This window comes from Coloeus monedula, assembly GCF_965178545.1.
Source record: "Coloeus monedula genome assembly, chromosome: 1".
In the NCBI taxonomy this organism is placed as follows: domain Eukaryota; kingdom Metazoa; phylum Chordata; class Aves; order Passeriformes; family Corvidae; genus Coloeus; species Coloeus monedula.
Window position 1 is genome coordinate 48447396 of NC_138781.1, and position 25950 is coordinate 48473345.

General features: G+C 38.8%; 1 protein-coding gene across 2 annotated transcripts in view; it reads right to left on the reverse strand.

Moving 5' to 3' along the window:
- The window catches only part of ELMO1 (engulfment and cell motility 1), a 305477-nt gene that overhangs the window by 174772 nt on the left and 104755 nt on the right, over nt 1-25950 (reverse strand). For both annotated transcript variants that reach the window (XM_082295294.1, XM_082295295.1), the window contains exons 9-14: nt 24404-24503; nt 18209-18360; nt 17226-17304; nt 13429-13479; nt 11842-11964; nt 10373-10504 (exon numbers count right to left, since the gene is read on the reverse strand). In XM_082295294.1, the coding sequence (XP_082151420.1) occupies nt 10373-10504; nt 11842-11964; nt 13429-13479; nt 17226-17304; nt 18209-18360; nt 24404-24503 (637 nt within the window). The remainder of the gene's footprint in view (nt 1-10372; nt 10505-11841; nt 11965-13428; nt 13480-17225; nt 17305-18208; nt 18361-24403; nt 24504-25950) is intronic.

Genomic DNA, 25950 nt, shown 5'->3' on the forward strand with positions numbered 1-25950 from the left:
TCTGATTGCATCTATAACTACATTTACAAAATCCTCTTTTACAGATTTTTAGAAACTCCTTGGGGGTAAAAAAAAAAAACAAACCAAAAAACAACATCTAAAAATCTCGGACTGCAAGAAAGCATCCCTGCCACATAGCCTACACAAGGTTGAAAAATACTCAGACACAGGAACAAACTTTTATTTTGGGAGGGATAAAATATCTCACCAGTAAGTGCCAGAAAGGAAACTATTTACAGTGCACTGTATAACAAACCATAATGTGTAAGCCAAATTAAGTAACCCACGGAGGTATCATTTAGCCTAAACATCAGACATCTACTGGCATTCAACTGAGAAATGGGAATTTGCAACCCAGAACAGTTATTTCTACTATTTCTAAGGCTGAAAAGATTCTGCATCCATGCAAGCAAGCTGTTGAAAAACTTTGGTGAGCAACTGACAGCTGGTGTGATACTGGTGCCCTCTGCTGTCAAATACTACACTTCAGTTACCAGCTTTCTTTTAAAATGAGGTTTTGCTATACTCCAAAAAATATCGAGCCGTATACAGCGGGGAAACCAAGTATTTCTATCTGTAGGTGCATTATAAAAAAAACCAATCCTGACAGACATTTAGTATTACTGCAAAGAGAAGATCTAAATACTCTCTTAGAAAACAATCAGTGAGACTTCCACCTGGAGCCCCATATTGTAAAACAATCTAAAATATTCATCTAATAAATTAAAACATTCCTTTGTTTTTCAACAAGCATAGTGAAAAAACAAGTGAAATGGAGACTTTGTGAGTTTGTTTTGGGTTTTCTTTTTTAGTTTATTTTCAGGAAATAAACTAAAAATGTCCCTTTTCAGACTGAATTTTCTCCATTTAGATTCAGAAAAATTAACTGTAAAATTAACAACTGGCTTGAAGATTGCAGCTCCTCCAAATGCCATTATAGACTAATAAAACCACGAGTTACATCTTTAGTATCATCATCAGTACATTTATATATCCTTACTCTTCCATTCTGTTTTTCTTTTCTTGTAGTTCATGTATTTTGTTCACCTTTGTCATGCAAGTTTCAGCACCTTTCTTGTGGTTGCTCTGCCTAAGATAAAGCAAGCAGCAATGTTCACAGAAACATCAGGGAAGAAGGATGTCAAAAGCAGAGGGAAACTTGGGAAAAATATCTAAATTACAGGTAAATCTGGTTGTGCCACCTGCAGTTCAGGTTGTCTGACACTTTCCATTTTTAAACTTTCATTTCAGCTTCTTTACAATTATTTTGAGTGTTAGAACAGAATACCTAGCCTTTTCTTTCTGTTTAAAAGCCTTAGCAAGTTTTAGCAAATTATTTGACCATTTTTAGGAATGTTTTATTAAGCACTGCATTGCTCTTACTAAATCAATTTTTGCATAATTGTTTTGTCAAAATCCCAGCCCACTCATTTTATGCAAGAAAAACTTCTAAGACTTGCTCTTGTGTCAGTCTTGAAATTCCTGTTGAACACGGGCTGCAATTGACTGCATTATAAACACTCAGAATTAATTGAACTTAACGAATCTCTTTGGAACCCACAGGTTTTTTCTGAAGATGTTCCCTCTCCTGAGCATTCCCTGGCCCCATCTTCCAGGCTTAGAGAAAAAAGCAAACCAGGAGTGGAGTGAAAAGAGAGGGTAAGTAGAAGGGCACACAGAATATTGAGCAGTGAGTGTCAAAGTCAGGAATTTGTGAGGGGAAAGGCTTAGAAGAAGAGATGCAAGAGTGCTAGGGCAGAAAACAAGACAGGTGGTGCATACAACATTAATAAAATTCACAAGCATTTCAAACATCCACATCAGTTTAGATGTTTTCATTGTTTTAAGATCAATATTACTTGAGGTCCTGGGCTGCTATGCCCAGTGATTAGATGATGTTCTTGTGATACTCCTGTACACAGCAATAGGATTATATAGATAAATGCTACTATGTGAAAACAAATATGAAAGAACTGGTCCTCAAGATCTGTTTTGTCTCAAACACTTCCGAATAAGTGTTTACAAAAGCAAATACAGCCATATGAAACTCCAACTCTGTCTCTTTACTTGAAAGATTATCAAATACTGACAGTGACAGTCACTATTACAATTACAGTCTTTCTTAACACCTAGAAATAAATATGTATGATTGGTCTTCATCTTCCAAAACTTACCTGAGGAATAAATCAGTAATGGCCTATTTATAAGATAGCTGCTGAAAAATTTCAGTTTCAAAAGGAAATAACAGGAGAATGAAGCTCGCAAACAACGGAGATCAACCTCTAGTGGTTGTAAAGGTAAAAACAAGAGGATAAACCCTATCTTATCCCACTGGTCCAATATTAAGGGAATTTCAGTGGCAAAGGGCAGAGCATGGGTTTTTTTTTTACCTGGACATACCATCTGCAAATTTAACTCTGCTAAATAAAAGGATACTCAAATCTATGAAAACTATGTATTACAATGAAAGGAGAAGAAGAATCTCCTTTCTGGTGGAGTGCTGTAAGACATGGATTTCCCTGTGCTGAAAGGTGTTTAATTATTAGCTGTCATTACTAAATGCCAAGGTATTTTACTTTAGAACAAACCATTGTTACATATAGAAATATGGCAACTGACCCTCATGAGGCTCTGCCACTTCTGTTTTGAGGCAAAGCAGCCTCAGCCAGTACATATCTGAATAGCTCAGCAAAAGAAAATCTTCCCAGAGTTGGGTTTTTTCCACAGTAACAAGTTATTTCACAAGTTTTGAAATAGTAGCTAGAGAAAGAGAGGGTTGTAGGAGTAGAAAGAGTGAAGGAGGATGGAAAACTACTAATAGCTTTCAGTAGTACAGACAATCTGTCATCTATGCTGTTCTACCATTAAGCCAGCAATTAAGTCTTATCAATGTAAAATTTAAAAGGGATCAGGTCTAAAATTTTAAAAGGATAAAATCTAGTTTGGCACATGTGCAGCATTGTTCTAAACATGTTCCTCTGCCCCTGCCAATGCCAACAAGAGAATCTAAATATAAGAATGAGTTACTTTTATTATAGTTGAAAAGCTATCCCAAGGATAAAAACCTATGATCACTGCAGGGTATTATCTACCAGAGGAAATAACAGGAAGATGAGAACTAAACAGCTGAAGATGACCATTCACAATCTTTGTGATGAGTTTTTCAGCATTTTACACCAGTTCCAGATTTCAGTCTCAAATCACAAAACTTCGGCTTCCTGTTCAGGGCTTTCCCAGTCCTACAACTCATAACATTGTAAGACTTCAAATATTCAGGCCTTCCTTTATTTAGGAAGAAAAAGGATGACCATTCTCAGGTCTTCAACAAGAATAGCTAAGTAAATGCATCACATGGGGTCTGCTTCTGTCCACCTCCCTCTCATCCACTCTCGTAGGGAAGTTTTATCTTCTCTAGCCAGGAAAACTGGTACCACTAATCCAGATGAGCAGCTGGAACAAGGGGGCTTCAGAGATCTGTCTGACATTAATAACTCCATAGAATTTAAGGACTGTTCATACTCCTGCAGGGTTTGGCATCCCAACCCCATCCCAGTCTTGCTCTGTTTTAACTTTTTAGAGCCCAACTCAATCTAACTCCTTAATTGACTATCACTCATCCACACCATGCAAATTACCTAGAATTGTGCACTGCCGTTTCATTGCATGACTTCACTCTCTTTATTTTCTGTCGGTAAATAATAAAGGGTGAATGGTCATCACAGAACAACCTAATTATTTATCTAGTGCCCTTCTATCAAAACAAATCTGAACTTTCTCTGAGTACACACACCATCACCAGTAAACCTGTGACTCAAATCTGCAGTCAAATAATTTATCATTAATAGTAGGCTATAATATATCAACAGTTGAAGTTAAATTGTCCTAGTAAACAACTATTTCACAGCTCAGAATAATAAGCAAAAGCCCTATCTTTAGGGAAAAAAAAATATTCTAACTATGGTTGAACTATTTAAGTCAGAAGCCCCCTCCTTATGGTAACAAAAAGAAAAGGAAAGAATTTTGCCTATAGATCGGTTAAGAGATGGGGCTCGTCATGCTGACTTATTACAATGGCCAACACTTCCTATTTCTAGATGCTGTTCCCAGTTTTTAATATCTTGGACAGCACTTACTAGGTAAGTGAAATTTTCACACCAAGGCAAAGATTAATATTTGGTCCACGTGGCTAAACCTAGTCCATCCATTTCTGAAAATAAGCACAGGAGAAATGCACAGGAGAAATGCAATTTGTGTCTGTCTTTAGAAAGTCGTAACAACTTTCAGTGCAAAAGTTGGAAATTACTGAGCAGGCTTCCTACCAATGGATGAACAAACAGGATGGGAGGAAGAGGTGGAGACTGGGGAAAACCCAGAGGAGAAACACATCACAAGGAGGAAGTAAATTCAGGGAGAATGAATGAATGAATGAATGAATGAATGAATGAATGAATGAATGAATGAATGAATGAATGAGGTAAGGAGGATGAGTGATCAGACATGCTGGAAGGAGACATATCCAACTGGATGTCAAAATGGAACAAAGAGCCCAAGGGGAGTGGGAAATCAAAATCAAAGACTAGGGGAAGAAATTGAGCCAGAGGAGCTAAGGAGTTGGAAATCAAGGCATGATAGCACAGCACAGGCAACCTCCAAACCACCAAAGCTAAGTGAATAAACCCAGAAACAGCCTAAAGACAGAGTTAACAAAATACAGCAATGAGATGTGGTGTGTCTGCCTTGGCCAGCAGCCATGCACCCACCCAACTGCTCACCTACTCCCCTCCTCAACACAGCAAGGGCAGGAAAAGGATGGAAAAACTCGCTGGCCAAGATAAGGACAGGGAGATTGATCCATCACGGGCAAAACAGACTTGACTTCTGTAAAGTCAATTCAATTCACTGTCAATTCAAACAGATTTGAAAAGTGAAAACAACCATTAAAACAATACCTTTCCCCCATGTTTTTCCAAAGCTTAAACTTAATCCTTCACTTTCAAATCCTGGGGCAGCGGTGAGACACAGAGTATGTCATGAAAATGAGGGAGGGGGAAAAGAAGCTCCCAAGTGAGCATGATGGAATTACACACGCCAGAACTCTACTAGGTAGGTTGAGGAGGACAGCAGTTAGAGGTTGGAGTCATTTGAGTTTGCCCCTCTTGCAGGTAATGATTACAAGGTATTAATTACATTATTGCAAATTATTTTCCTGATAACTTCCTTTCAGCAGAGACAAGGGACTCCATCTGGGGAATATATCATGATATGAAGGGAGTTACTGTGGACAGTCAGTTCATGAACTATTCCAAGAGACAACAAGCAGCACCACAGAAGAACCTATGAGAAAACTGTTAGTTCTTATCTTCAAAGTGCTATTTGGATACTGTGCTGTACAACAAGGGGTTTTTGAAGAAGATGATCAAAAGATAAAACAAAGTAGCTGATCATCTGTGATGTCAAGAAGAGAAAAAAATACAAGTCTGAAAGAAATCTCAGAAGCTCTTCTGGTCTACGTTTTGCCTAAGGCATGCTTTAGCTAACTTTCAACTGTTTTTGAAGTTTCTTTCCAAAACTTTTTGGACAAATCCTCCAAATATTATCTGTTCTGGTGCTGCTTCTCCTAATATTAGAAAGTTTTTACAATGTCTAACAAATCAACTGTGCAGTGATTTAAGTCATCCATCTCATGTCTTACTTCATGAGTTATGAAGTACTCATGTCTTACTTCAGACTGCTCTAAGCAACCTTGGTTGGTGGTAGTTTTTATTTTTCCCATAGTTCTACTTTGTTTCCTGGACCCACCACTGTGAAATATACAAACCTTTTCATAAAGGATTGGCCTCCATCTTTGAAGTTGTAGTGAATTTTGTCCCCATCATTCCAATTAAAAATTTCTCCCATAAATGAATTGCCATCACCGCTTTTTACGTTACAGATGGGTTTCTCCCTCTCAGCATTGGCGCACACACTTGAGATTTCCACAGCATTCAGGCTGATTGGCTAAAAAGGGGCAACCTTTTCAAGTAAACTCTTGTAAGATATCTCCCTCATCACTGCACGAGCCTCACCCTCTGCACACATCTTGCATTCAGTCAGTCAACAAGTCACTGCAGAGTTTATTGAAATTATATAGTGTTCTAGATGATGTCTAAGAAATGCAAAAAATGGCCTCAGCAGTTCATATGCTCTGAAAATATCTTTCCAGATAAGTCCTAGCTTAAGATTCAACTTTTTTGGGGGTTTTTTTGTGGCTACATCACACACAATTTCTTTTCCCACAGACAGGACACTTGCCTGCAGATTAAATTCTTGCCGGGGTCCTAAATGAACACCACTGCTCTTTGTTTGTCTGCATAAAATTACATTATTTCTGTTTCTGCAATCCAAAAGGTCATCTAATTTGTGAATGACATGGTGATTTTCATCACTGCTTCCTCTATTTGTTTCATCAGATTTTTTTCAGCATATGTTCACTTTCTCATGCCACCACCACTAATATCTTGAAAGTCAAGCCTAGGCCTGCCTTTTAAAGAATGTCCCACCATTCTCAATATCCCTTTTAATTGTCACCTTCTATGAGACAGTTCCTTACTGATTTCATATCTCCTCCATTAACTTACATTTTGTTTTGCTATACTAATAAATTCCAGTATAGCAAAGTGAAATCTTGAAATTACTCACTTTCCATGTTGGCTTTTTGCATTTATACAAACCATTTATATTTAATTGAAGAAAATAAAACCAAACCAAACAAAAACCCTCAGAAGCTCTGTACACTGAAAACTTGAGGAAAAACTGTTCTAGGATGAGATTATTTGTTTTCTCCAACATGTTAACTTAAGTTTCTTAGAATTTGTTCAGAGCTGCCTGTAAACAAACACTTTCGCTACAACTTCTCAATGACAGTAGTGCTATTTAAAGAATTATGATGAAAATATACAGAATAATGGCCTTTTTGGTAGTTATTTTCCACCTCAGTATGGGAATTAAGTTTACTCAAATGCAAGGGGGAGTATTCAGGCTATTTAATTTGCAATTGACTCAGAAAATAATAAATAATTCAATCTCACGACTATCTCATCTGAAAATCTCTTTACTTGGCCATCACAACCATCTGGTGAGGCCCTGTTGTTGCTTTAGCTGAATGTAGGTTTCTAACTATGCAGTTTTACAAATTACATTGTAAGCTTCTGAAACCATGTCTGGACTTTGTCTATTTTTGACATTATACTTGTAGTGGGGCAAGGCTTTTTGATGTGGCTGAGAAAAATAAACAGAATTCTTGCATTTCCCATGCAGAAAGAGAACAAGCAGTCCAGGAACAACTTCATAGCTAGACATGGATTTACTCTCTCCCTTGAAATGAATATTTAATCAGCTCGAGAAATTGCCTTCCTAACCATTAGTACCAGTGGAATGAAGACAGCATTCAAAGTCAGACTCTGGTTTGGTAGGTTTCTTGTGCCACACAGCCAAAGCAGAGGGGAGACAAACCTCACACTATTTAGATCATGATCAGTTTGCTAATGCAACCCTCAACTTGCAGTTGATGAAAGCATTGAAGACACTTTATTGAAAAGAAGCAGATGGGGTGAAGGCAGCCAGGAGTCAGAACACTGCCCATGTGCAAGGCTGGGAATAACCAGTCAGATTTCACAAAAGGTCCTGCTTCCTTCCCCAGCCCTGTGAGGAAGGTAATACTTCACTTCAGCTGCTAAAAAAGTACATGCAGTGTCACCTGGACTCTTAGCTCAAAGTAAAGCTTTCGTACAAGAGTAGAATAACTCCTCACAGCTCACTGTTGACATTTTTATTGTTTGTACTTTGCCTCATCATATTGCTGATAGGATAACCTGCCTCCCATTAGGGTTCTTGCTATGGTATTTCTTTCACAGCTTACTTTCACATATTGCTTCTTATCTCCCACTATGCTTCCCTACCTTTTCCTCACTGCTTTAATCCCAGTTCCCATTCCCTCCTAAACTTTGTTCCCCATTACCTTTTGAAAGGCTATCATAATCAAGCAGTAAACAGTGCTGCAGTTACCCTTGACAACTGCCAGAGTGTTTTCAGTAGGATTCCCAACGAACAGCTCAAATGGAAGTAATGAAGCTGAGGGATAAGTCAACAAAAAAAAAAAAAAAAAAAACCAAAAAACCAAAAAAACCACCACACTGAGCTTCAAAAGCTTCTTCAAAGCACTAGTTTTGCTATCATGCTCACAACCCCAGAATACCAAGTTCCTCCCTTCCCGTCTATTTACTTAATGACTCCTTCTTACAGATACAACAGCACTGTATCAGTGCAGTAATTTTTTCCTCACTCATCAGTAATGAAAACAACTATCAGAACACAGAAAGCCTCTACCCAGTTCCCTTGTGGGTTTGGGAGCATCAAGCCCTATGCCACAGAGCTGGGCAGAGCACTCAGACTGCACAGCAAGCTCCAGCTTGCACCAAGAGTGCTGAAAACCTCTCTGCTGTAACTGTGGCTACTGTACAATATTCCATGGATATTTGCTAAGCCAACAGGACAGTAATGAATCACAGGAGATATGAAGTATACTATTTTACCTGAGGAGAAAGAAAACTGCATACTAACCTAGAGTAAGCAATAAATCAAGATATTAATTCAGTGTACATGTGCACACTCTGTTTCCAAAGGGGGGAAAATACACATTATTAGTTAATACAAGATATTAATTCAGTGTACATGTGCACACTCTGTTTCCAAAGGGGGGAAAATACACATTATTAGTTAATATAAATGTGTGCAACAGTTTAGCCAAATTGTTCTCTGTTCCCCAACATGGTTCTAGGCAAGACCAGAACTCCAATTCATCTGATTAAGTCAGGGTAGAAGAGATTCTGCATCCCCTATGCAGAGATTGAAGGACTTTAAGCAAGCAAAAGACAAGGCCCTATAAGTGAATACCACAGAGTAGTACCCCAGATTTATTGTGCTCATCAGTCCACATTATTGCTAACAAACTACAGTGGCTTTAGAGGGCTCCTGCAGATCCATTAGGCAATGCCTGCTCATCCAAGATATCATTAAAGGTTCGATTCTAATGATGGCATGTCGTGCAATACTACATGCTTATATTTCAGGTAGTTATTTCTTCCAGCTGGAATAATAGTTTATGTTGGAAAAGACCTGTAAAATCATTGAATCCAACTGTGCCATGATCACCACTACTCCATGTCCCTAAGTGCCACACCTACATGTCTTTTAAACACCTCCAGGGTCCATGACTCAACCACTTCCTTGGGCAGGCTGTTCCAATGCTTGACAACCCTTTCCATGAAGAAATTTTATGTAATATCCAATCAAAAACTCTCTTGTCCTGTCACTTGTTACTTGGGAGAAGAGACTGACCCTGACATGGCTACGACCTCCTTCCAGGTAGCTGTAGAGAGCAATGAGAGTCTGCTTTTCTCCAGGCTAAACAACCCCAGCTCCCACAGCCGCTCCTCATCAGACCTGTGCTCCAGACTCTTCACCTGCTTCATTGCCCTTCTCTGGACAATGAACTCCAGCACCTCAATGTCTTTATTACTGAACACAGAATTCAAGGTGTGGCCTCATCAGTGCCGAATACAGGGGAAAAATCCCTGCCCTGGTCCTGCTGGCCACACTATTGCTGATCCAGGCCAGGATGCCATTGTCCTTCTTGGCCATCTGGGCACATGCTGGCTCATATTCAGCTAGCTGTTGACCAACAACCCAGTTCTTTTCCTCTGAGAAGCTTTCCAGACACACTTCCCCAAGTCTGGAGCATTGCATGGGGTTGCAGGACCCAGCACTGTACCTTATTTAACCTCATACAGTTGGCCTCAATTATCTTCCACATACTCCAGGAATCTCTTAGACTGTTTCCTCTCTGCTGTATCATATTTCCCGCTGACAGCTGGTAAGTTCAAAGTGCCCCATGAGAACAAGGATTAGAGATCTTGAGACTTCTCCCAGATGCTTATGGAATATTTTGCCTGCTTCTTCGTCGTAGTTGGGCGGCCTGTAGCATACTCCCACCTTGACATCTGCATCATTGACCTTTCTCCTGGTCCTTACCCATAAATGCTCAGTCCTATTGTCACCATCACAAAGCTCTGGGCAGTCAAAACACTCCCTAACATACAGGGCTACTCCACTACCTCTCCATTCTTTGCCTTGTAAAGAGTTTATAGCACCCATTGCAGCACCCTGGCTTCTGCTAAAGCTGTCACTTGGAGTTAGCAGGATTTCTGGGGAAGGGGAGGAAAGTTACTCCCTTTCAGGAAATAGAAGACCAAGTAAGGGAAGTGACTGATGAAAAGATGTGCTATAGTGGATGCCCTCACCCACTTTGAGAGGAGCATCACACAAAAATACTCACAATAAATCCAAGTTTTTTATAGTCTCGAGTGTACATAGATTTGCGTTTCTCCATACTGCCACTGCTGTTGTTAGGTTCAGATTCGGCATCAAAAGCAATTCTTCGGAGTTCAAATATGATATCCCGCTGAGCCTATGTTAAAACAAGGTTAAAAAAAATTGGTTAAAATAACTTATCTCTCACTTAATTAAACAATACCACAAAAGGTGTTTCAAAACACCTTTTTCATTATTCCCCGCCACTGCCTAAACTTTTTGTGTCTAAATTCCCTACTTCATTCTTGGAAAGACAGTCAGCAAGAATGACCTCATGGTTCCCACTTTCAAAAGTCCTCACATTCATGAGATTCACATGCAGGTGCTTAAGTGTTGACTTCCAGAAGTGGGACCCACATTAGCAAGGCCTCTGACAACACAATTTTAACCACAGAAGCAAAGAGCACACATTTCAAATTAAGCTGGTAATTAAGCATCTTGCTGGATGAACTGAAAATGACTCAGCACTCTGCATTAATTTTGGTAACTATCCATTACTGCTACCGCAGAAATAGGCAAGAGAGGAATTACTGCAGCTGGAAATATCTCAAGACAGTGATAACCACCCTACCATCAATACTAACAACACTGTGTTAGTCACCCTCTATGGAGACATGCACTAATTGACTGCATGTACATTCCCAAGGGTCAAACTTTCCCATCTCAGACTTATGAAGCATAAAATCCTACAGCATGGTGTTACTTATGTTTACAACTATCTCACTCTCCCACCTTCTCTTCTCCAAATGATCAGGAAGTCTTAAGATAACTTCAAGTTAAAAATGAAATTAGGTTCCTCCTTGTACAGGGCCTAAAAGAAGGCCATAAAAATTAAAGAAACAAAACCCATCATCCCCATGGCTCATCACCCCTATATTTAAACCTCTTGGATATCTTAGGGGAATGGCACTTTTTTTACAATGAACAATATCAAAGTCGATGTCTGCACACAGTGAGCAATAAACAAATGAAGTACTTTATAGGTTCCCAGTAACAAAACCAGGGTTTATTGGTACACAATTTAACTTCAACTCTAGCATGCCAGATGGTTTTCATGCACACATTCAGTTTAGCTCTACAGAAGTACTTTTAGGAAGGACCATACATCTCTATTGCTTCTGAGAAGGACACAAAGGAAACAAATGCTGGACAGCTGCTCAGAGTTTCTGCTCAAGAAGACAGGAAATTCAGTTCATGGAACTACATGCTAAGGAGAACTGCCTGGCCATTTTGTTGTACTTTTGCACAGGGAATGAAATAAGTAAGAAGTGCATCTTCTTACAACCAAAAAAATAGCCCAATTTCACAGAGAGGGAAAATTAATGACTTATGTATATGTTCCTAGCAAGTGTTTTTTTCTCCATGAAGAGCTGTAGGTACATCAGTGAGGAGTTGTCTTCTTCCTGCTAAGACCAGATCAAGCCAGATGCTTACTTGATCTTGTGGATCCATTTTTGTCATCATTCTGTCTTCCAGAAGATTAAAGGTAAGTACTTGCAGGACATACAGCTGGTGAGCCATTTCATTATTGATGGCCCTCTGTGCCCTGATAACATGCTGCAAAGAAAGAGAGACAGACTTTGGTGAATCAGAAAACTACAGTGGGTGCAGTCAGGTGTTTCCATGTTTTATAAGTATGTCCTTGCTATGCAATAGTGTATCTATACTCCAGAAATAACAAAAAAACCCAAACCAGCCAAAAAACCCCAAACACAAACCCAACCCCACCCGCAAACATCAAACCAGGACTAGCACTACTGATTCAGATACTGTATGAGTAACTTAAGGAGACAGGACTTTACACTAGATAGGGTCTATGCATATGCTCAGAAGTAGTATTAAAAAAAAAACAAACAGTGCTGAGTAGTCACTTCAAAGAAAAATTAATTCCATCCCAAGAGCATTAGAGCTCTGTATTGTATTTATTTTTTTCCAAGAGATTATATTAAGAAAATATTTAAGAGAGTAGCTGTCTGAGCAGAAAAGTATTAAGGCTGCAAACACAGCCAGAGAATTCAGTGATTTAACAGGGCTCAACAGGGAGTCAGCATCACACCACAATCCTGCCTCTACTAGGCAACTCCATTCTGTGTGAGGAAGATTGCTTAGAAATAATACATTAGTACACGATGCCCTATATGCGCAGAATTGTCCCATTCGGAAAGCAAACCCAAAACTGATGGGCAATTTAAAAATCCCTGGTGTGCCAAAAACACCAAGTAGTTTTACATGGGAAACAGACCCAGGCCTCCAAACACAGCAAAGTACATAAGGAAAGAGTCATCATGTAGGAGATGGATACATCAACTGATGTTGTACACTTCCAGAGAATAAAAGAATCTGTTTGCCAAAAGGCACTGGAGCATTTTATGACAATAAATAAACACCTAAGAATATTACCCATGTGGTTATTCCAAACTTCTTATGAACTCAAGAAGTGTAAAAACATGTCTTGTGAAATAAATTCTGGGGGTTTTGTATGCATCACTGAAATTATGATAGTAAATGAGAAAATGCAAGGAGTTTTTTGTTTGGTTTGTTTTACACTCATTACAGAGAATCAGTATTTTCCTTTGCTCCCTTGAAGATGTAATCTACCCTAAGGTCAAAGGCAAAATCCCTGATTTTCCATGGTAGCAGATGAAGGTCTTCCATATTATATTCATTTACTTTAACTATTTCATTAGCTGTAGTTCATGCTTCTTTTGTGCAAGTCGTGACAAATTGTGTCAATCAAGACAGAATAATCAACAGAACCAAAAAACGCAGAGGTATTCAATACTCTTTTCCAGGAGAAACCACAATCTATTTGACTGGGAAAATAACCCTTCAGAAAAGCAGTTTTGAACTCATTCAACCACCATTCAAACTTTATCTTCTACATTACAAGGCTTCAAAACATATCAAAATACAAAGGCAATTAAAATATATTAAGATATATTTTAAGACCTGTGAACACAAAAAATGGAGTCACCTTTTCTCTCTTCTACTCAACAGTAACTTTTAAAACCATATACTTACAGTTAAGATGATGGAACGAAGCTGCTTTTGTGCCAAAATATTTGCCATTTCCTGATTAAGTAAAAAAAAAAAAGAAAGGAAAAAAATTAAAAATAGCACAAAGCAGGTATTTTAGTGTCATACCTAGAAAAACACACTGCCTTAAAAGGTTTTACATTTCTGCATTGTTACTTAGAAATGAAAGGAAGCAGCATATCAGCATTATGACTGTATGCATTATTTGGGGGATCACAAAGTCAGGAAGAGAGACAAAGAAAGTTAAAAGTATGTCACAAGCTGAGGCCTTTGGTGATCCAAAACTGGCAGTAAAAGACTTCAGAAGACACCTCAGTGGGTTCAAGAGAGTATTTACACACTTGTTCAAGCACAGCCTTCCCCCACAAACAATACAGAAGGAAGCATGGACTGGTAGCCAGCCAGGACTTTAAAACAAGATGTCAAATTAAACGCTTATTTACTTAAATATTTCAGCTGTTTTAAAATCAAGTGCTCTAACTTTCATTCAATAAATCAGCCTACAACTCAATACTGTTTCATTATAAGAAATGATAATTCTCCCCTTTGCTATTTTAGTAGCAATGTCGACATTGGTCCGCTCTTTTGCTTTAAATTAACTTGTCTTTCTAGATCTGTCTGAAATCACTATCGAGGTGAATATGCTTCTACTTTAATGCTTAAGCAGCTGATCCCAACTGTCTGTGCTGTAAACTGTCCTACAATGCATAGGAGGGGATATTTTACACTTACCAAGCAAAAGAGCCTGATCTTAACCATACCTACAACAGCATGCCCTATTTTTAAGTTCCATGAGCCTTTCCATCAGTATAGAAAGGTGTGTATATGTGTATGTGTGAGGAGTTACGCTTGCATATGCAGTGCATTCCTGCTGAACTTCGTGAGAGATGAAGACTGATGTAGAATACATACTAGTTACTTTTACAGATTAAAAATTCCCCTAGAAAACAGAAAAACGGAGACTGTTACATTAAACATACAAAGAATGGATGGCTAAAGCATATCTGCAGAAACAGGGTGAATAAAGCAAGTGTTAGGTGAGAACTTGCTTGGAAAAAGAAAAGAATTCTAATTGTGAGATGAGAGGCAGTCAGAGATGTTGAACTGTTTTCTTTGTACCAGGCAAAGTACTGTGCTGCAACAGAACATGAGAGTGATAAAGAAGGAACAAGGGACCAAGGACAAGAGAACCTCAGCTTTAGGTTTTAAGCCTTTTCTGGCTGCGCAGATTTCAATTGCTCGTAACAGAGAAGGAGCAAAGGAATGGATGATATAGATGGCTCCATCTCTTTCAGAAATACGCAGCTGAGCTGCAGGGGGAGTGCCAGGCACATGATATACTTCAATGTGACTTGGAACAGACTGGCTGGATTTTTGTCAAACTATGTACTCACTGCCAAAAGATTAACAGGTACAGAATATAAGATGTTATTTTTGCATTCAATGCAAAGAAAAGAGGAGAAAGGAAATTATTCTATTTACTTTCTGAGAGGACTATCAAATTGTTATTTCTTTCTTATAGCTATCATTTAAAAAGCTGTTATCTAGATAGTGGGGGTTTTTTTGCCACTGGACTAAAATTGATTGAAGCAACCAGCATTCAAAAACCAATTATTTCATCAAAATCAACTTTGTCTCCAAAAAGGCTATATAGTCATTAGCACTAATAAGAAGACTAGAACTAGCACTAATAAGAAGCGCTCTTCTAGTAAAAGTATAGTACTAACTGATGAGAATTATCTGACCCCATTTGCCATCTCTTTTCCCATAGCAACGTCTCTGCAAAAAATGCAGACAAATGCCAAAGAAGTGTTTCAAACATTCACAGTATCATTTCAATGCTCAAACTCTCAGCTCTTTCCCAACAGACCTTTCTATTTTCTTTTTTTATTAATAGCCTAGGTTTCTCTAGATGATTTGGTCCTTGACAGGGGCAGAAGAAGCAAAGAATCCAGGGAGTCCTCATTAAAAAGACAAATCTTGGACTTCTTGGGTTTTGCATTTCAGAAACAGAGAGAGGAAAAAAAACAAGAGGGGAAAGAATTCAGACAGCAGTGCCAATTTAAATTGCTTCCTTAATTGCAGTGCAGTCATCCACATCATGCCTGTAAGTTGACAGCAGAGAGAGGGCCAAAGTTCCCGGAGTCATATGAGTTTTGGTGCATCTTCTCACTTCTAACCATATTAGAAGTGAATGCTGAACATTAACTTTTGAGTGCCCATCACCAGATAATTGCATGAGACTGCATCACCTCCCTTCATTTTCTGAGAAAGACAGAGTTCAGTAAGTGCCATCTGTTAATGCTGTTTGGAAGGCAATGGACACCTACCTTCTTTATTGTATGGTTTACTAATTAGCCACAAGACTGATATAAAGAGAAACTGAACAGATTCTGACTGCATATTCTGGGTCATTAAAGGCTGAGGAAAATTTTCTGCAAGTGTCAGAGCTATTAGCCTTCAAACCAAAGCAGATCATTATCTCCTGATGATCATAAACTCCATGACTAACAATTTTGTGTCACAGCAGCAGGTACTACAGGTGAAGTGAAGTCTGCCTGGCTTACTGCCAGCCTCACTAGGTGGTTACACTGTTGGCAAGATACAGTTTTGCTTGCTGGCAATACACTGTACTACTGTCATTCAAGGAACACATGCCCACTAATTAATGCTAAAGTCTTATCTACATCTGACATTGTTCCTCCACTTCAAATATGACAAAACATACTTTTCACAGAAACATAGTCGCAACTATTCACAAATGTAAAAAGAAGAATCTTTGAGTTTCTTACAAGGATCCATCATAGACTTATGCCAAAATTGAAAGCTTTTACTCCAATTTTTGTTTATTAAGTGCCTTCTTGCCTTAATTACAGAAGACTGTATTGGAGGAAGAAGGAAAAAAGAGGGGGGTGAGGGGTGGAAGAGCCTTTTTTTTCCCTAATTAAACCATGGTTACACTTTTCCCTGTTTGCAATGTTAAAAATATTTTTAAGCACAAGAAACAAAACCCAAAAAAAACAACCAAGTCTCCCATAAACCCTCATTAGGGCTTTGATGTTTGTTTAAACAGTCTCCAGCATTTAAAAATGCAAATAAATCTAAGGAAAGTCCTTGTCAGAACTGATCAGCAACTCTCAGTGAACTTGTTCTGGACAGTAACATTATGTCACCACAAGAATTATCATCACTGTTCCTGGTGACAGAAATGTTAAATAAATAAATGACTAAATCTGTTTTGACGCAGGCTAATAAACATGGATAAAACTTCACTATTTCATAACACTTCACATTCCATCCCCATTTAACATCAAGTAGCAAGCTTGAAATATTTCCTGATATCTGGCACTAAAATTAACTTAAAATAGCACACTATAAAAGTCATGAAATGCTTACATAGCAAGATATTTTTGTTTTCAAAAGGAACATACTTTTTAATAAAAAACCTGGGGGGAAAACATGCTACCAAAAAATAGCCTGGTTTTACAAGCTGTGCTGGCAAAGAGTTCAGTACAATAAATACTACAGGCAGCCACAGTCAATATGGTTCATATGAGGTCACAGGGAACTACAAAAGCATGGAAGAATGCTTAATCCCTCCTAATACTGGTGCAAGATGGAGGTAGCTCCATTAAAATGAATTATATCCCAGCATGAAACAAAAGAACAAGTTTCAGTTTGAATTAACTGCAGGAAAAGTATGACTGGGACAACTGCAGGTATGAATATGAAACACTCCTTCTCCTACAAATGCACAGGTATGCAAACCCCAACAACCTTACCTGCCTCTTGTCATCCGGTGCTTTAAGGAAGAGTGCATTTATTACCGCAATGGTATACGTCTGGATTTCTTGGTCTGTCCTGTTTGGAACAATGTTGTAAATGTGAGTGGAGAACATAAATGCATGTGAGCTGTAGAAACTGATCTTCCAGCTGCATTTCTGCACGTAGAAGTGGAAGAGCTGTTTGCACTTCATGTTAACCATTTAAGTTAGGTAACCAAGGTTGGTCATGACCAGGCTGTCCTTGTTACTGAGAGAGAAATGATGTCCCAAAGGGAGACTCAGCATTCAAAAAAGGTGGAATGAACTGCCCCTTGAACTGCCACTGACCCTCCACTCATCATTGCAAGAGTCTGACAATCAGTTTCTGCCAGATGCACAACAGCTGGAGATAGGAAGAGGAATCTTCCCTAAGGGCTTCTGGAAATGAACCTGCTGGTATTAAAGCTTTTCAGGTGCATTGACAATGTCCCAGGTAGGAGACAAACATAACTCTGCACAGTATGTTACTCTATGCTACAAGAGACAGTTTCCATCCATTTACGCACTTCACATTACTATTTAAGAAACAGCCCTCCCTTTTTCAAATATACATTCAGCTAAAGTTGAGCAATTTTTGTCTTACAAACCTCCCAGAGTGTGGCAAGCAAAAAAAACCCACCTGTATGCTAATGGCACTAAGAATTGCATTACTACAGGGTGCTCCTCTCTTCATTCCCCACTGTGAACAACACAGGTAACTTATGGAAAAACAAACAAACAAACCCAGAACAAAACAAAACCAAAAAAACCAAAAAAATTCCTAATGACCAGGCAACTCCAGAAAGTGTTACTAGTTATCCAGTCACTTGTATACAGGAATCATAAAGGAGGCTCAGGAAGTATCTTTATATCACTCTTTTTTTTCCCAAATGTTATGCTGTTTTGGGGGGGGGAGAGAAAAAAAAAATCCACCATATCAAGTGGCAGTCAAAGACACTCACCCCTGCAGATGTGGGATTAGCTGCCCAATTGTAATCTCCTGTGCTACCTTCTGGTACAGGTCGTGGCTATTGAGCACCATCGATTCCAGGATTGCCAGCGACCGTTGCAAGATAGAGATGTCCGAGGCAAATTTGTTCACATAGCTTGCTATCTACAAACACAATCATTCAGAGAATTTACATCTTGTCGTGAAAGCAGGGAAAGGTAAGAAAGAAAACTGTGGATGTGGTTCAGAAAAGCACTAGGATAAAAAGCAGTCTTGTCCACATACCAGTTATCAGTGAATACCTGAAAATGATCAACCAGGCACTGCATATACCATCAAAGGACACAGTGGCACAGGTTCTACAGCTGGCACAAGTCACCAAAGGTTTACATCAATGTTCACATGACTGAAATGTATGCCTCATCATTACATTACGAACATGACATATCAACGTAAAAAAAATTGAACAATTATATTTTTTGTGTAGAAAACTTTGGAAAAAACAAGGAAACTAGTTCTCATTCTCTCCATCAAAAATTTGTGCAGCCAGTTTTCTGGCTTAAGGTAAATGTTTCAAAAGAGAAACTTACATTCTAGCTTTCTGGCAAAACACATTCTAGAAAAACATGCCTTTTTTTCCTGCTTGCTGTTACCAATAATGCTGAAAGTTCTTTCCAGGTTACCAATTAAAACTCTTGTCGATGATCAGAACAACTGGTTCCATAACTCTGTCTAGAGTCCAGCTTTTCATTAATAACCTTCCCTTTTACTGCAAGCTGCCACCAGCAAATGGCACATTAATTAAAACCAAGTTTGACCTCTGCTATTTTGCAGTGTGGCAATGACAAGCTGCACACTCATCTGCAGAGTCAACACAGCTGTGCAGTAAGATGTGGCAACACGCGTTCTTCTGCATGCTGCCCAGCCCACGTACCCAGCTTCCCTGGAAGAAACCTGCCTTCTGCTGATGCAGGAAGTGACAACTGCACAGGTTTTCTTCAAATACACCAATACCAGCACAGTCAAAATGAAAGGCACCCAAGAAAGCACAGACAAAAGAAATGCGTGACCACAGTTACTTGCTCTGTACAGCCAAGTAACAGACTACAGTGGCCCTGTCTCAAGTTTGATATGTTTCTTCAGGAAAAGTTCACATGTCTCTGCAGTACTCGTGCTTCAAGCCACTACTGTAGTTATACTGTTTCCAATTCTGGATGCCTGCTTAGACCTAAGAATTATTTTCCTTTAGGAGGAAGAAAGGCATGCCCTATGCTTGGAAAAGCTGTCCAGGTGCCTGTAAAAGTCACATTAAAACGTTCACGCATGAGCAATGGTATTGTTTTGCACTCATGACATTATAAATAGTACTGGAGGAGCAAAACACCCAACGTTGGCTGGAGACAAGACAGAAAGAGGGACAGATTTTTCTTTTCCTAATCTATTGCAGGGCTGCTGTTTGCTGTACTACTTGGTTTGCATTACCACAGCAGGAACACCCTACACCAAATGAAACTCAATTCAGAGAATATACATTGACTTTATTTTCTGTAAAGAACCAAGCCACGAACACATAGAAAACAGGAGGAGAGAAGCAACTTGATTAGCCTTTTTCTGTTCTGGGCTTTGAGTATCTGCTCCAAGCAAGTCCTGAGCCCAAATAATATTTACAATAGTGTATGAAGCACAATGTGCTCTTTAGAGCAACAAGCTGCATGTCAGAAGCACTGTACTACTCCTCCTCTCTCAATGGTAATCCAGATGTGTTTTGATGCATTGTAGCTAGAGCTGCCAGATCTCCACAAGGCCCATGACAGGGTCAGGGTATGCACAGAGCATCTCTGCACTGCTCACACATTAAACCAAGTGCCCCCTGGATGCCTCAGGGGGCACTTGGTATCCAGGGGTTGGTTGTGCACCAGGAAAACAAGACTGTGTCCCAATTTGCTAGATTTCTGTCACCTCTTTAGGAGCCCTGGCATTTATGGATTATTCTTGGTGCAGCAGCTCCTTGAAGTGAAGCAGTTAATGCTTCACTGGGATATAATATTCATATCAGGGACCTGCAGAAATATAACAGTATAGATAACTGGAACCTCAGTCTAGGAAAGGCTGCCTTAGCCTCATTTATTCTCCTGACCTTGGACCATAACATCTTTTAACCACAACCACAAACACAAGGTCTAAAGCTGTCTTGTATGTATAAAAAGACATATCACACTGAACATAGATGCAACACATCTGCTGGGTAACTTGCATGTCAGTCTATATATATTCATAACCACCTTGCCGAGGCATGAATTCTGGCCAGAAGTAATAGGCTTGTCTACCTCTCAAAAATAAGTCATGCAAGTTCCAGAGAGAACAAAATTGCATTAAAAAGAAATTCTATTCCCACACTTGAAGTTTTGGATGTGGGAGAAAAAGAGGTCCTTCTTGAAAAGAGACAGGAATAAAAAGGAGTTCAAATTTGTGTTATTTGCTGTTTTCTGCTTATTAAGCACCACACACAGAGAGGCCTTTCGACATCCAAAAATAATCCTGCATTCATTTATCAAAAATTCTGACGATTAAAATAATGTAAGCTCAGCAAAAACACCACATCTTTTCCAGAAAGAAGCAACTTGATTGTTTTGCACTTTCACATGAAAACCTGTCACATGGGTGTGTCTCACTAAGGATAAAATTATGTCTTCAGCAAAATACCTGTAACCTTAAAATCTGCATAGTCCTCTTGGGACATATATAGTCACATGCAAAAGAAGAGTCTGGCTGCTTAACTTCCTATCAATTTCAAGGTGAATTAGGAATCAGACTGTGAATTTACACATTCATGCTGTTTTGGAATAGGAGGAAAACATGTAAACTGAGGGTGGATAAAAAACCTATAGCAAACTAAACTACATCATCTGAGTTCTCTTCCTGGTTCAGCATCACTGAAGGCACAAGAGAGAATTTGAAAGTTAAAAAAAAAGTTGTTATTAGATAATAATAATAATACTGCACCAAGAAAAAAAACCCATATGGAAAAAAACCCCATATGGAAAAAACAGTGAAAGAAACAGATCTGATTTCCATTATGTATGTTCATTAGTTATTTGCCTACACTATTCTGTTGTCAGAAATGTACAGAAAAATCTGTCTAAGTTGTGTTATCTGTTAAATCTAATGCATATTAAAATTTTAAAGGGTGCATATCATTTTCAAGTAAGGAACTAGAGCTGCACTTGACTACAGAAAAAACAACTGACAGTTGTGACACACAGAAATACTTTCCTGGCTGCCACCCTGTTTTCCTGCAGAATACATTATAGATGGCAGAGTAAACAATTTGTCAACATTAAGGCTCTGCATCACACACTTATGAAACAGCAATTATATAAATAATTTTTAAAGGGTTTTTTAAAGTATCTCAACCAATACTTCTCCTCTTGTAGGAACTAAAGATGGAAGTACCAAATTTGTGTAGTGCATTTTTGTTATGGATTAGGAATGGTATTTCCCAGTGTAGTGTTCCCACTGACACGCCCCAAACTATGTGTTACTCACTCACTCCCTCCTACTCCCTGTGGCAGGTGGAGAGGAGAATTGGAGGCACTAAAGGTAAGCATCATGGGTTGAGATAAGAACAATATACTGGAAACAGCAATGAAATAAGAAAAGGAACAGTAACAGCAACAACATCAATAACAGAGGGGTGAGCAATTCACACAAGAATGTTTACGACCTGGAAACCGGGAATACCTGAACCACTGCCACGCTACCCCAACCCAGAAGGGACCCCTGACCCTGTCCCCAGAAAATGATGTGAGGTGGTATAGAATAACATCTGGATCCTAGCCATGCCCACTGCTGGATACTGCAAAAATTAACCCTGTCCTGGCCAGAACGAGGACAATTTTGATAACCAATAATCACAACTTTTTCTAAGAACTTGGAATCCAAGTCCTTTAGGCAACTATGGAATCTGGAAATGAAATTTATATCATCATAAGCAAGAAAAAGGTCTTGAGAGAATTTTTCACATTGTAAGGAAGTTTTTCCAAAGGATGCTCTTTTCCCTTAAAATAAGGAACAAAGGTGTCCTTGAAAGCATCAGTCTTATTTGCTGCAGTTAGAATAGCAGTCTTTATGTACCCAAAGGATGGCAGAGAGTCTGCATCCAACACCAGCAGTTATTCATTAGAAGCAGTCAGGGGTTCCCCTTGAGGTCTCCTCCAGCTTCTACATTTTTAAGTTAAAAAACTACTCAAGAAAAAATTTGGACTGATTCAACCCCATTCCAGTTTAGCTTTCATTTAACATGAAAGACAGCTTCAAAAGGCAGAAGCACTTGATTGGAAGTTCCCCCCGCAGCAGAAACTTATCAGCTCCCTTATCCATCCTGTCAGTCACTTGAGCAAGCCCATCAAGGACCTCAAGTGTCCTGCCAAAAGCCAAGGTCAGAGAAGAAAGTGAAAATGAAATTGTAGATTGCCGCCACAGAGATGAGACATGGTCCAAAGGTGCTCTGCTAGGTTTGCCCCTTGCCCACACTGCACCACTGAGAGCTATGCCTTTCTGGGTCCCAACTGCATGCAGGTCAGGACACTCCTGGGCCTCTTTCTTCAATCTCTGTCATTCTCTGTCCTGCTGTTTGTCTTCTAACTGTCCTATCATTCTCCTTGGTCCCTTTCTTGCTCAACAGGTTCACTTTCAGTTTTATTTGCCAGTTTGGTTTTCATAGGTTCTTTGTGAGAATGCTTTTTTTTTGTCTTTTGGTGGTTTGTTTTTTTTAAATTGGGTCATTATCCAGGGAAACCTATGGAAGTGCCAGACAGAAGAGATGAACCATTAACAAGGGGAACACAACATTTTCTTCTGTTGTTACAATACAATCCACAGGGCAAAAGATGTTAATAAGGTTGGCCAAAGACATTAATTTTGAGCCATTAACAAAGTAGATACTTTAAACCAACTTTAGCAAGTTTCTTCATATGTTCCATAGCAGGCTCCCTTAGAAAGTAAGGCATTCTGGACTTGACTTTCTATCTCCTGCAGTCAGTTAAAAGCAGTTGTAGAATTTCTTTTCTCATGAGAAGATAACAATAATCATCATCACAACTATCTAGACTGCAAGATTCGGAAAAAAAATTTAAAAACCAGACCAAAACCCATATGAGTTACAGTATATTTTTCTTATTATTAAGAATGCACCCAGCATTTTTAATGACCAAAACTGAGCTTTAGAAGCTAATGTATCTAATGCTGTTTTCACAGTTGATCCTTCTTTCACTTTTGGCAACAAAAGTAAACTTCTACTTTCCTTCAGTGGCAGCAATTTTCTAACTAAATTTAAAGTCCTTGCTCTGACATACTCTACTAAAATGAAGGTATTTTTGTCACAGGTTATATTAATTTCATTACTGCTTCTGATAGTATTTTAGTGAAGTAACTGATATCTTTTGAACCTGTACAAATGCACTTTAAATTATGATAAGCTCAATCTGGTTTGAAGTCTTTGTAAAGAATTATGTGGTTTTGGGGTTTTTCTTCCCCAGTAAATGAAAAGTGTTAAATCAGTAATAAAAACTTCTTTCTGAAGTCTGATAAATCTCTGTACCTAAAGAATACTGCCATGTTTCTGCTGCTTTTGTGCATCTCTGACACGTAAGTAAAGGATATGTTGCAAATCGTGGACAGATCAGTTTCAAAACCACATACCTCAACTGCAAGATTCAGGGGGGCAAAGTTCAGCTTGATAAATTCACTAGATATCATCCTAATTTCAAATTGCAAACTAACTCATTTCTCTTCTTCCAATACCTCAGAAGAAGCATTTCACTGCTGCGTTTTTTTTCCTAGAAATATGGCTTTACTCATTTTAGTTTACATTACATCAAAATATTAATTTTTGCTTTAATTGTACTTTATCTGCACAGAGAGGTCACGATGCAATTGAATAAGCAATTTCTCATGTAACAAGCCTAATACTGTGTTAATCCCAATTCACTCCAATTGATTTCCACAGAAGTTGAGCCAGATTCTGCAGGTACAAACATTTATACTTTGAAACAACACTTTAATCCCATTTTCGTGTACCTTTTTTGACCAATGACCTAAATAATGTACCTGGGGAAAAAAAAAGGAAGAAAAGAAAAACAACCCAAATTACAACTCACCTCAAATGTTTAAAGAGATATAGAACAGATAGCATTGATTACAAATTTACCTTTTTAATGAATGCCACAGAGAATGTATCCCACGATACAATCCCATGATCCATCAGCTCAACAAATGCAGTCAGTGTAAAGGACAACATATCTCCAAAGCTGCAAGAAACAGGAGTCATGACAACATTTACCAGTAATGCAGCAGGACAATGACCGAGGGAATAAAGCAGCAGGAAGCTTTCAGAAAGGCAGGAAAATGAAGCCAATTATGGACTAAGAGGTAGCAGAAGAGCAAGAGAGGCTGTGCTATAGATAGTCTCCAAAACAATTTAGCATGGATAACAAGAATAGTCAACTGGAAGAAAGCAGTTGTAAGAGAAGTAGTAATCCCCAGGAGACTACTGCTTGCAATGCTCAAAAAAATCAGTCATTCCAAATTAAACTTCTCTCTTAATTTCAGATATTTAGATCTAACAGAAGAGAAAAGTGAACTTTTTTTCCTTAGCACTTATGAAGTCCTTCTAATTGAAGGCCACATAGAGGTGTCACATTTTGGTACCTCTGCATCAAGCAAATTGGTGGGAAGTTGGAGCATCGTTTATTCCTTCTCTTACAAGGAAACAAATGTATTTTTAAAAATGCACCAGAAGAGATAATATGTCTCGAGCAGTAACTGTCTTTCTTTAAATCTGAAGATGCATCTCTTTTTCCTTCTACGAGCAACCAAATTGCAAAGCGTGCAGCTCAAATTGTTTAGGTTTTGCAGGCCACTACCCTGCATTTTACACCTGTAAATTTGAAATTCAACACATCTTTGTATGAATGCAAGTAAATTCAAAACGGGCTTAAACTCATCGTGGCTAATGTGACTAGATGCACAGGATTTTTTCATGTTAAACCCCAGCTTGTAATGTTTAGCTTCATTTCTATACATAGGGCACCAAACAGTCAGCTGTCACAATGATTTCAGCGAAGCTCTTCCATGAGGTAACTACTCAACACAAACAGCAGTGTGGAGATCCTGAAAGGGAGCAGTGAATTACCTTTCAGGGCATGTCAAACTGCCTGCAAGGTTCTCTGCCAGTAAGCCATTAACAGGTAAAATCATACAATCAAACAGCGTGAATAGTCCCAGTGATTTTAATACAACAGCTTACACCTAATAAAAAGATAGAAAAAAAAAAAACCCTCTTCTCTCAGATTGGAACTGCAAAGCTCAGTATATTGAAAACTTGAGTCCAATAGTACAGCCATAGTTAATCAATGTAATTGGTGTTCCTTAATTTGTGGTTTATCCTACTGTCTGGCATGAACCCAACACAAATAAGTGAACATCCACTCAGATGGAAGACTTTTACAGCAGTACAGAAGAACAAGGCAGAAAAATCAGCTTCAATGTAGCAAGTCTAGTAGCTGGATTGGGTTTACTCTGCCATTTAGGGACTTCTGACGGCGAGATGCCGCCTTGCATCTCAAATGACCTCTTCATTTAAGGAAGGACACCTTGCCCCAACTCCTGAGATTCCCTCCATCAAAAAAATCCTTGCCATTCTTGACACTGTGAGTAAAACCCAAAAAACACCATAACACCTTTCCCTGCAGTAAA